This window comes from Medicago sativa, chromosome 1 (genome assembly GCF_051527215.1).
Source record: "Medicago sativa cultivar Bolivia chromosome 1, Bolivia_mono, whole genome shotgun sequence".
Lineage (NCBI taxonomy): Eukaryota > Viridiplantae > Streptophyta > Magnoliopsida > Fabales > Fabaceae > Medicago > Medicago sativa.
The window spans coordinates 69,172,129-69,184,621 of record NC_140749.1 but is presented as its reverse complement, the minus strand read 5'-3'; the positions used below and the strand labels follow the sequence as shown (position 1 = coordinate 69,184,621).

Sequence of the window (12,493 nt, the reverse complement as noted above, 5' to 3'; positions counted from 1 at the left end):
GGTTTGCCCTGGGTTTAACCGGATGAAAAATCGTACCTTATACCCAACGTTAAGAGTCCTTTTCCAGATGAAGTGTGAAGGAACTCCGACTCCGAAACAGTTATTGTGTCATCAAAGACCGTGATTCGATGATTGGATGCCATCTTGTGTTTAGTTGACTGGAAATGGATTACCTACAGTCAAATAGTGATTGCAAGGTGATCACACCCGTACGATCAACTGTAATAGTTTTTATTTATTTACTGAACGTTTAATCTACACCTTCCTATTTCAATCGTACGGACTGCAACGTCTTGATTGCGCGACTGCGTTGTTCCCCCACTGCAAGGAATCCATATCCGTCCTTGAATATATGATGAGGTCCATGGTTCGGATTGTGGATCATTTTAAACAGATTTGGTCTTGGCTTAATCCCGAACAAATTATATATTAGAATTTATCATTGCTACATAAAAAATAATTTTGATACTCTTGCCATTATACCTAAACAATTGAAGATTAATCATCTAAATAAAAAATTAAAATTCCACCAATTAATGTCTGGTACATAAAGCACAATTGAATAATAACTTACATTAAAAAAGGGTAGGCATACTCACAAAATTCGTTTCAATTATTTGAGCAATGGCTGCAAAGCATTATTGTTTGCCAAGTATCTATAAAAATGAAAAATATAGAAATTTACATGTACTGTCATGACATAGAAATAAAATGTCACTGTTTTAGATAACTAAACAAAGTAACTAGTCCACAAATGAGAGGACAATAGAAGATGGAAAACTAACAAACCCAAGTGGCATGCATGTGATTTGAAAATTACATACAAAATTTGTTTATTGGGGAGACAGCCATTTGAGCAGGTACCTGAAATCCCGTTTGCATATGAAAAAATTATTATCATTCATTTATCATAGTCGGTTAAAGATCAACGGTTTCAAATATCTCCACGTGTCAACATGCAACTGGTCCCTAGCATGATGTGAAATTCGCATGCAACCACAAACACAAAGTTCTTCAATTAACTTATATTATTGAGGGGGCTATCGTTTTCTCTCTCTTCTCTATTTCTATATAGCCAAACCAAGGTGCATTATAATACAAGAGGACAGTACACCCTTGAGGAGAAACATCAACACACATTTTCAGTTTTTTCATAGAGAGGGAAAAGTAAAAAGAGTGTTTATTATTTCTTATCAATTATATTCTATAATCTTCTTCTTCTAAGCTTTGGATTTTGTTGAGAAGCTAGCCAAAAAGAATATGGCCACTATGGGGCATGGATTGAACCTGAAGGAGACTGAGCTTTGTCTTGGTCTGCCTGGTGGTGGTGGCGGCGGCGGTGGAGGTGGTTCTGAGGTGGAAACTCCAAGGGCTTCTGCGAAGAGAGGTTTCTCTGAGACTGTTGATCTGAAGCTTAATCTTCAAACCAAGGAAGATCTGAATGAGAAGAGTGCTTCAAAGGAGAAGACCCTCCTTAAGGACCCTGCTAAGCCACCAGCTAAGTAAGTTTTCCCAATTAAAGTACTTGCATGCTTTCTTGTCTAGTTTTTTTTTTATAACTTTCTTGGATCTAGCATTATAGATTTCACTTTTTGAACACCAAAACAACATTTACTAAACAAGCACGTATTTACTTATAAGAAATGATATTTGTACAATTGTTCTATGGTAATTTTTTGACAATTTTCTCTCAGTCACGTTATGTTATTATTTCCTCTCTTCTTTTTTCTCTCTCTATTTTTTTTTTTACCAATAAGAAGATAGAAAAGAAAGGTTGTCATAAAATAGTTGTATAAATGTTATTACATTTACATGTATACTATTTGTATATGAGTTGGAGTACCCCTTATATCGTTTTTTCATATTGTACTTTGTTGTTCAAAAACATAATTTACTAAACAAGCATTATGGATTCTCAAACCCAAATGGAAGATAGAAAAAAAAGTGATAAGTTGATATATGCAACATCTTATAATGTTTTTTATAAGTAATTTTTTTATTAATTGAAATATAAAGAGTTCTCTAACCCACAAATGCTTGTAATTTTGATGTTCTCTTTTTCTTTTCTTTTTTCCATTTTTCTTCAAATTAATAATATATGTTTTCTTAGAGCTGCAGTATATAGTTTATAGTTTGCATGTATACGGGTTTCCAAATTTTATGCAATTTTTTAAGCCTTGGAGAGAAAAGAATAATTGAGATTTATAGGGATTTGAAATGAATATTATATTAATAATATTTCAGGGCTCAAGTAGTTGGTTGGCCACCAGTGAGGTCATACAGGAAGAACATGATGGCACAAAAGGTTAACAATACTGAGGACACTGAGAAGACAACAAGTAACACTACTGCTGCTGCATTTGTTAAGGTTTCCATGGATGGAGCACCTTACCTTCGTAAGGTTGACTTGACAATGTACAAAACCTACAAAGATTTATCTGATGCCTTAGCCAAAATGTTCAGCTCCTTCACCACTGGTAATTAATTAGTACTACATTAAAAATCTCCTATGCTTGTATTTGTAATATTTATATATATGGTTGTTTCAAACCCCATCTAAACCAGACAGATTGCTGAAAGATTAATCTCTCGAGTCACGTAGAATCACACTAGATAGTAAAACTTTCTTCCTAAAGTCCATACCTAGCTATTTGATATAGTTTATTAATAAATCAGTATATAGTATAGAGATATTCTTAGGTGGTCACTAGACCAAAGCATTTTATTTGGTCACAACCAACCAATGTGTGACATGTCATCACATCTAAAGAGAGAAAATGAGAGAGAAAATGGAAACAGTAAAAAAAGAAAGAAAAAACTCTATGTGTGACCAAACCTCATTTCTTGGTCGCGCGACCATGTAAGAATTACTCATATAGTATATTGAAGACCATCATCACAACAAAAAAAAGTATTATTATTAATATTATTATAAGGTTTTAGATCTTGAAGGATGCATGGCGATTGTTGAGGATGCATGTGCTAGTTAGATTAATTATTATCATCTTGGGATTGTTACATTCTAGATTCATGATTAATTTGAGTGATTAATTAATTTATTAATTTATATATATTACTCCCTCCGTCCCGGAATAACTGACCCATTTTCTAAAAAAAAGTGTCCCAAAATAACTGACTCATTTCAATTTTCAATACAACTTTCATCATTCCCAATACAATATAACACTAAATAATACTACTTTTATCATTCCCAATACAATATATTCCACTTTCCCCTTTATTTATACATTTTTCTTAATCTGTGTGAAAAACCAAAATAGGTCAATTATACCGGGACGGAGGTAGTATAGGTAACTATGGGGCCCAAGGAATGATAGACTTCATGAATGAGAGCAAGTTGATGGATCTTCTTAACAGTTCTGAGTATGTGCCAACCTATGAAGATAAGGATGGCGACTGGATGCTCGTGGGAGATGTCCCATGGGAGTAAGTTCCTATAGCTCATCCAACCTCCATCTCCAGCTACTATATACTACAGTCATTAATTTATTTTTATATCTATATAAATTAGTCCCCAACAAACATATATATGTACTTGGTTTAATTTACCAACCACATATTTACACATCCATGAAATTAACATTGGTTATTTAAATTTTTTGAAGGATGTTTGTTGGATCATGCAAGCGTCTGCGCATAATGAAAGGATCAGAAGCTATTGGGCTTGGTATGAATCTTTCTATATATCTTACTTGCATTAATATTTTGTACTTAACTCATGGAAGTATGCTTTGGAATTACTAATTCTATTATAAGTATGAATTGAACTTAGATAGTGTCAAAATTACTCGACTCTATGCACTAACCACTTGCATTATACTTGATGCACTAATAATTTTCAATAACATTAAGTAGAACCTAAACTTAATCCTTAAGACCAACAAAAAATAAATCATTGAATTGAAAATCTTAGATGGAAATGAAGTTCACGAAATTTAATGTGATTTTAAAACTACTTGATATATACTTCATTTCATAATTTTATTTTAAATATGTATTTACTATTAAATTATTATAAACCTTCAAATATCTAAATTATCATGACTAGTTGTGTTTTGTGTACACATGACCAACATAATGTAAATATGATTTAATAGTTGGAATTATATATTTAAAATTATTACAAGTTTTTTTAGTAACATAAAGTTATTAAAAAATACTAAATGTTTTACTTGTACTATATATAATTCATTCACACCCTTGAGTCCCCCCTTGTGTGCGTGTCATTTTGTGGCTATTTATTCTAACTTATTGGCATCTAATTTTTATGTACATTTCAGCACCAAGAGCAATGGAGAAATGCAAAAACCGAAGCTGATTTTGATCTAAATACATATCATATCCTCCTATATCGAAGTCCCGTACCAAAGTGGACCTATAAGAAAAGATATATGAAGCACTACCTGTTGATTGGAGTGTTAGTTTGGATGTGTCTTCAGTGTTTTTGTTTTGTTCGTATATAGATTCAAACTTTAATTTTAAGTATTTGTAATCGACAAGAAGCAATAAACTTAACCACCTATATACTATTGTAGTTTGCCTTGTTTAATTATTACTATTATGTGATTGCTTCCATGCTGTCATGTTTGTTGTGTGCTATATATATTATATACTTTGAATTTTAATGCATATTTTATTCCCTAAAAGAGATTCTTTTTATTTTATATATTTAGTATATGTTTTAATTAATTTGTATACAGCAAAATAATCAATGTCTCAGCTGGATGAGGAAAATGTATTAATTTTTTTCAAGTGTGGGAAGGGAACAAGGCCATGTGCATGTTGATGGAGTTTCGTTTATGGCCATTATAGTCCTTGTCATTTAGTTTTGTATTATCAAATTCGCATTAATTACTGGACGAGTGTAGGGTTGGTGAGTGAACGAATGGTTGGAATATCAATTTATATATGCATACATACAATGATCAATAATTAACATATTAGTAGTATTATTAAGGGTCAATGATGCATATGCATATACATATCCCAATACATATGCAAAGTATAAAAGAATTCTTGGATCGGACAATGTGACAGCTTCATGTCCTAGCTTTAGATGAAATATCCATTATTTTAAGGGATTTGTTATCTATAGAGAATGCATATAAAAGCGATCAAACTTAAATATCCACTATTTTAAGGGATTAGGAAGGAACATGATACATCACACCTCCCATATATCTTCCGATATATTCATATTTTATGGTAAGTGTGACTTAGAAGTCATTTTAAAAAGTAAAAGTTAGACACTTTATAAATAAGAGAATCTATAAATCCAACGTCATAAGGTTTTGGATAGAGATGTATAGTGTCGACTCACTTGTGTGGTTACTTTTGGCTCAATGCTATTGATCATTGAGCTTTCCCTTGTGACCTAATGGTATATCTGAGCTGAAGTTCGACCAGGATTCGATTGAGTACTTTGTGTCAAAAGTACTCTTCATGATTAAAGGTGCTCAGACGGCGTATCCAGTTGTATTCAACTCACTTGTATAATTATTCTTGATCCAATGTCATGTGCATGATCTTCAGACTCCCCTCGTGATCGAACATATATACCTTTCATAAGATCCAAACATCATTCATAATATTGATGTAATCATTATATTTAGACACCCTTTATTAATAAATATACATTCTAACACTTCATTTTTTTCTTTACTCTTTTTCTATCACATCACCAATTTATCACATCACCCTCTTTATTTATTTCTCTCATGATGTTAAATATTTATGGATGTACAAATATAACTTTCCACCAGGGGCGGATCCACTTAGGAGATATGTGGAGCTATAGCTCCACATGTTTTTTTCTTTTTTTTTTTGTTATAATTGATAAAACATAAAAGAAGTAACTTGGTAATTAACTCTCTCTTTTCTCCTTCCCCCTTAGTTCCACAAAGTTATTTTCAACTTTTGATGTGAAAGAATTATTGAGGATTACTGAGTTTTATCCAAATGATTTTATAGATGTGTCGGAAGTGGCGTTACACGCTCAACTTAAAAATTATGTTACAAATGTTCTATCTGACCCAAAATTTGCTAAGCTGAAAGGGCTTTCAGATATTTGTGCAAAACTTGTGGAAACAAATAAGTGCAAACAATGAGGTTATTTGATCTGGAGTTTTTGTGTTTCTTACACAATCTCGATGTGAATAATATTTGTCGATTAAAAAAAATTCATTTAGTTTGCATTATTATTTATTTGAAATTTTAGCTCCACATATACCTAAAGTCTGGATCCGCCCCTGCTTTCCACGTTGATAATTTAACATTTTAGCCTAAACAAGTATCGGCATTAAGTCTGATGGAGTATCATGGAGTGAGTAAGAAATCTTGTATTAGATAAAAATGTTAGTGTTAACATACAAGTAACACGACCCAACAAAGCCACCACCTTAATATAATCCAACAGCGCCTCACTATATTTACTCCTTTATTGAAAGGAAAAATATACACCAATTTCTAAGATCACAAATATCCCACAAGTTCGAACGCATATGAGTGTTGTGTTATTTTTTACCTCTACCATATGAGCATGACATAGAATAAATATGAAGAGATTATTTATGATAACCAATACAGTCTGCAACCAATCAAAGACTATGGTATGGTTTAAAGGAAAAGTCACACAAAACAAGCAAGTGTTTTTTTAATAGCAAAACAAAATACTTCTATTTAATATGATCAGATTTAAGTACAAGTGGTATTATACCCTTTAGCATAGATTAAAAAAATATATAAGTAATAATCAGCCCACGTAATTTCAAGGAAATGTATAGGCTAGAAACCACCTACATGCAAGAAGTATCCTCTTATCCCTTTTTCTTTCTTCGCTCCAACTTAACCTCTGTAGAGATTCTAACTTGTTTAAAGGGGAGGTGTGTTATAAGGTGGGCAATGGGAATAATACAAGGTTTTGGAGAGATACTTGGATAGGTGATTCATCATTGCGTACTTGTTTTCCTAGGTTGTTTGCATTTTCCGAGTTTAAGAAAAATAGGGTGGAAGACTAGTTGGGAAGGAAGGAGAGATTGCTGGTAGATATTGTTATGGCGGAGAAATTTGTTTGACGGGGAGAGTTCTTTAAGTGATAGTCTTTTGGAGCTCTTAAACTCTTTTCAATGTGGGATGAGGATATGTGGTTTTGGATTGGCGACCTCACGACGGGGGTAATTTTTTGGATGAAGTCGGCATTGATGGACAAATTCGACAAGTGTATCAGATCATTTACAAGTAATAAAGAGTAAAGTATATAATCGTCTTCACAAAAATTGTCGTTTCAACTCGGCAAAGTAGCGTTAAATTACTAATTCGATGTAGAAAATAAAAACAATTAAACTAAAAAAAAGTGGGTAAATAAGGGGGGTTTTGCAAGTATGATTTGATTGCGCAAAGTGAGAGTGATGTGTGAGTTAACGACGGTTAGAATTCTTCAAATCCCATCTATTATCTTGTTGGATTAAATTAGACAATCTTTATTCATTTATACGACAATGTTTCTATTTAAGTTATGAGTTCGTGGGGCAAATATGTCCCTCCAGCTGTCAAGTTTCACTTGCTGATCAGGATACTTAACGTTAAATGGTGTAGGATTGTAAGGCCGACAGGTGTCAGTAGGTGTGCACATGGAATATTAGAGTGGGGCCTTACTCTCTTAGAAGTAATTGAAACATAGGTGAATTGGTATTCCTAAATTTTCATCTGAAGGCTCCAACTTTGTCTATGAATCTTAGAAGCTCATAAGATATTGAATATTACCTTAATAGTTCTACAAACAGACATCTATATCTCGTCTACCTTCCCAAGGGGGAAATAATAAGATTACTATGCAAAGTTTAGTGTTTGCTCTGTTTCTAAGTTCAGTCATAGGTGCTAGATTGGAGGATGGGGTATGACATTGAGAGCTAGATTGAAGGAGGACTTTAAGGGTATAATTGCGTTAACGCGTGTAAATTATTAACAGGTTTTTTTTATGAAATTTTGATGTTTATTAAAATTATAAGTGTAGATATTTGTGACTTTTAAATAATAACAAATTATGTTTATCTTTTACCAATAACATAACAAATATAATAAAAATTCATATCTTTTTCAATATCACCAACAATACAGTATATTCTTAAAAGAAAATTTGTTTAAGAATATAACTAGAATGATGAAAAATTCAGCAAAAAAAATATTATTTATTTCCTTTTCCAAATATATATATATCCTTAATTATTTTAATTGAAAAATAGTAAGTATGTGTAATTGAGAAATAGTATAATTGATAAATTGTATCATTAAACAATTAAAATGACAAATAATAAGAACGATAACTTTATACTCAAACGACACTTAAAAGTGTAACAAAAAAAAAACGACACTTAAAAGTGAGCAAAGAGTGTAACATTTAACTTTATAACATTAAATTAGTAGAGTATATCATTTTTTGATAAAAAAAAAATGATAAAAAGATTCTTTAAAAAAAAGAAGAAGATAAAAAGATAGTAAAACATAATCGAAGAGGCAAGATACAAGTGAGGAAGTAGAGGAAAAGTACCAAGAGTAGCGTTTCTTGTTTTAGAAGGTGTTAAATTGGTCTCATTGAGTTGTTACGATTTAGTTGATTTTTTACCTATTTTTTGGGGTTGGCTAAATATGTGATTCTCTATAACAAACTTCGTCTTAAAATCAATCTTATTCTTCACTATATAAATAAATAACTATCACTCCAAGAGTCACGCACCTAAAAGGGTTCTCTTATTGAGTTTGAATTGAAGTTGGAGGGATGGACCCACAAGATATGGTAGCTGCTGTGAAGAAGAAGACACAATCTTCTACAAGTTGGATTCAGTTTGATGTTACAGGCCAAGGGTGGATCCATGATGTGGACAAGTATGTTATCATGAATAGGGTTCACATTGATGCACGTGATCTTAGAATTCTTGATCCATTGCCCTCTTACCCCTCTACCATTCTTGGTCGTGACAAGGCTTTTGTTCTTAACTTGGAGGTGCATGCATCATATGATTTTCTTTTTCTTTTTCACCATTGTATTGTGTTTCTTATTTTGTTTTTATGATTTTGTGTTTCAGCATATCAAGGCAATTATCACTGCTAATGAGGTTCGTAAGCTTTTCTTTCAATGTGTCAAATTTTTTTCCTTATTGATAGAAGCTAGGATACTATAAAGTGTGTCACAACATATTTTTCTTAGTAATAAAGTTTGTATAAAGATTGAGATGGCTTTTACTTCCTTATTTTGACCGTAACAAAGTTGTGGTATAGGTATGGCTGCGTGATCCAGCAAATGAAAATGTGGTTCCTGTTGTTGAGGAACTCCGGAGGCGATTGCCTAAGATGAGTTCCATTCCTCAACAGCTAGAAGATGGTAACGAGTATCTTGGTGATCAACAAGATATTGAAGCTATTGAAGATGATGGTATGTTAAATTAAAGATGAACTGTGTAAAACAATAGTTGATTGTGTTTTTTCCTCTCAGAAATTTGTTTTCCATTTGCATCATCTAATGCCCTTTTCATGAATTTATTAGAATTGAGAGACTTATAAGTATTGATTCTTCTCATTGATTTTCTTACCATAACTAAATGGTCTAAATTATGCAATGTAGAGTTACCATTTGAGTTCCGCGCCTTGAACGTAGCTTTAGAAGCCATTTGTAGCTTTCTTGATGCACGTGCAAATGATTTGGAGCTGGATGCTCATCTTGCATTAGATCAACTTACCTCCAAGGTAAATTTACTATTGAATTCCTTATGTTTCAGTTTTTACATAGTCCTTCTGTCATGCGCTTTACTCTTTCCTTAGATGTAGAATAAGCTAACAAATAATTAGCTTAACTAAAAGTTGCTGAGGAGATTTTTCTTTCCTTCAGTTCAGATATCTTATACTTTTTATTTCTTGTACTTATTATCATTATTGAGTTGTTAATTCTAATTATGGATGCTTACCCTTACATGGATTTTGTTGGTTCGCCAAAATTTGGATGTTCTAGTTCTGGGTTTGATCTTCTTGAGGAATTTGTTCCTTTCATGTTTTTTAAATTCTTGACTTTACTTTGTTCAATTGTTATGAACTTTTGAGTTACATTTTGCAGATTAGTAGTCGTAATTTGGACAAAGTTCGTAAAATGAAGAGTGGAATGACAAGGCTGATTGCTCGGGTTCAAAAGGTATGTTAGTTTTCAGGTGCTAGTGAAACATTTGTGACCATAAAATCCCATTTTCTTTATATGAACATGTTCTGCACATTGTGCTGATTATAGCGTTGTCAAATAGCGGCTGTAGTGCCGCTACAATGCTGCAACATATATAGCGGAATTTTAACAAATCACTATTTTTCCACAATAAACAATTTTGTGCAAGTGTTGACAAATAGCGGCTATGACGTAGCAAAATTTGAATAAACTGCTACTTTCCGTAATTTGTGATTGATAATCTGATGTTTATTGATCTTTTGACTGTGAAATTTGACTTGCATTAAGTAGGAATACCAATATCTTAATAATCAATATGACAAATTATCCGGTCTCAAGAACTTTGCTTTCATAGAATCAAGTAGTAGTTTTTGTTGGATTGAAAAGCTAAAACACTATTGTGTGAGATGAAATATTTAGATGAAGAATGAAAGAATATGAACGTAAAGCTGTGTAAATCTTATTGAATGGAGAAGATGCAAAATACAAAGTGCATTAACCCTATATATAGAGAGGATTATGCTAACAAACTATGGTTACTTGACTAAGAAGTAACCCTATGATCAAGTTAATCTCTAACTGACTAACTCAATCTTACTTAGCTAACTTGTAGCTTAAGCAACTAACAAACTAACTGCTTATAGTTTGAATTATACAACTATCAGTTTTTTGCTTGAATGGAAACATAAGGAGCCCTCACGTTCTCTGTGATGAATATTATCGGGATTTACATCATTGTGTTTGTCTTGTTAATGTTGTTGATTTGTTTCTCTGCCTAGCTTCACATGATCAATATAAATATATTGTTTCAGAAAGCAATTTTTCATACACTGTATCAGTTTGCTTGGTTGAATGTTGCACCTCATTCTTGCATCGTCTCATCTCCTTTCTTCAACACAAAATACAAAACATTTTTTTCACATCAATCTGCAACATCATATCATTGATTTTATCTACTACAGGTCAGAGACGAGCTTGCACAATTACTGGAAGATGACGATGATATGGCTGACTTATACTTGTCGAGAAAAGCAAGTATTGCAACATTACATTTCGATGAAAATGATGTTGAAGAGCTTGAACAGTTACTTGAGGTTAGTACACTTTTTACCTCAAAACAAATTTAGAATGGATCTTCCATAGTTCTAATGAATAAAAACTGTTATGACCTGTTTTGTAAATTTTTGCAGGCTTATTTCAAGCAAAGCGATGACACGTTAAACAAATTAACCTCGGTAAGTACCACCTCCGTCTGAATCTTACAATAATTAATGTATACTTGAACTCTAAATTCTCCCTTTGTAGTAGCTTTACCTCATAGCATCTGAATATCATATTTAGTCTAATTACTTTCCTTTTTCTTTTCATTTAAAGTTGCGAGAGTATATCGATGATACCGAAGATTACATTAACATTCAAGTAAGCATCTTTGCAATTTATTTAATGGTAATAACAATAGGTATTTGGTGAATGACATGTAATATGAATAATTTTTTGTTCTTCCATTTTGCAGCTTGACAACCATCGTAATAACCTTATTCAGGTACCTTTTATGTTTCTGCACCATGAATATTTTCTATCAATATTTTCTAAAATGTATGTTACTTAAGTTTGCTAAACCTTTCAACACTAATGCAGTTGGAGCTCTTTCTTACCTCTGGAACCATTGGCCTGTCTATTTTCTCTCTGGTGGCTGGTATTTTTGGCATGAACCTCCCATTTACTTGGAATGATAACCATGAATACATGTTCAAATGGGTAAGAAAATTACTTTTGTTTATAGTTAATCATGTGACTGCAAAATTTCTTACTAGATATATAGTAAAATTTAATTATGTTTGATTGCAGGTAGTTATTGTGGGAGGAGCAATCTCTCTATTTCTGTTTTTCATGATTATCATCTATGCTTACAAAAGGAGGTTGATTGGATCAATATGCTGGAAAATTAAAGTGGAGTAGAAAATGAACTTTAGGACTAATTAATTGTTGATGAGCGGGCTAACTACTAACTAACTATGATTAGTTAAATAGCACACTTGGTTAGGTGAATGACTAATTCATGTATATTTTTTTTAATAAACACTTGATTATGAATGTTGAATTTTATTGATCCAAATACTCTTGGAGTTTGTTTTCAAAATATATTATTAGGTTTATTTATATGTTTAGTCCTTTTAAATAGGGGTCATTTGAGTTTTTGTCCTTTTTTTTTGAACAAACCAAAATTGAATTATATAACATAGCAGTCCCGAAAGCACAAGGTGTGCCTTA

At 32.2% G+C, this 12,493-nt stretch overlaps 2 protein-coding genes across 2 annotated transcripts; both read left to right on the top strand.

The window, feature by feature from the left end:
* Nucleotides 1-1,099: 1,099 nt before the first annotated feature.
* On the top strand, nt 1,100-4,667 carry LOC146956800 (auxin-responsive protein IAA14-like). The gene is made up of 5 exons (XM_085731534.1): nt 1,100-1,502; nt 2,245-2,477; nt 3,312-3,447; nt 3,627-3,688; nt 4,302-4,667. The coding sequence occupies exons 1-5, from the start codon at nt 1,261-1,263 to the stop codon at nt 4,337-4,339; spliced, it is 711 nt and encodes a 236-aa protein (XP_085587660.1). The 5' UTR covers nt 1,100-1,260; the 3' UTR covers nt 4,340-4,667.
* Nucleotides 4,668-8,663: 3,996 nt separating this feature from the next.
* LOC146956799 (magnesium transporter MRS2-I-like) lies at nt 8,664-12,362 on the top strand. Its single transcript, XM_085731524.1, has 11 exons — nt 8,664-9,019; nt 9,102-9,131; nt 9,295-9,448; nt 9,638-9,759; nt 10,124-10,198; nt 11,185-11,316; nt 11,413-11,457; nt 11,597-11,641; nt 11,736-11,765; nt 11,861-11,980; nt 12,071-12,362. Exons 1-11 carry the CDS (start codon nt 8,795-8,797, stop codon nt 12,179-12,181), a joined length of 1,089 nt encoding a protein of 362 aa, XP_085587650.1. The 5' UTR covers nt 8,664-8,794; the 3' UTR covers nt 12,182-12,362.
* Nucleotides 12,363-12,493: the final 131 nt, after the last annotated feature.

What these genes read in the sequence shown, in the direction of transcription:
- LOC146956799 (XM_085731524.1), top strand. Translation starts at nt 8,795, where the DNA reads ATGGACCCACAAGATATGGTAGCTGCTGTGAAGAAGAAGACACAATCT. An exon ending in TGATTGCTCGGGTTCAAAAG is followed by an intron (nt 10,199 to 11,184) that starts GTATGTTAGTTT and finishes TATCTACTACAG; the next exon opens with GTCAGAGACGAGCTTGCACA. An exon ending in AAGATTACATTAACATTCAA is followed by an intron (nt 11,642 to 11,735) that starts GTAAGCATCTTT and finishes TCCATTTTGCAG; the next exon opens with CTTGACAACCATCGTAATAA.
- LOC146956800 (XM_085731534.1), top strand. Translation starts at nt 1,261, where the DNA reads ATGGCCACTATGGGGCATGGATTGAACCTGAAGGAGACTGAGCTTTGT. An exon ending in GTTCAGCTCCTTCACCACTG is followed by an intron (nt 2,478 to 3,311) that starts GTAATTAATTAG and finishes GAGGTAGTATAG; the next exon opens with GTAACTATGGGGCCCAAGGA. An exon ending in GTGGGAGATGTCCCATGGGA is followed by an intron (nt 3,448 to 3,626) that starts GTAAGTTCCTAT and finishes AATTTTTTGAAG; the next exon opens with GATGTTTGTTGGATCATGCA.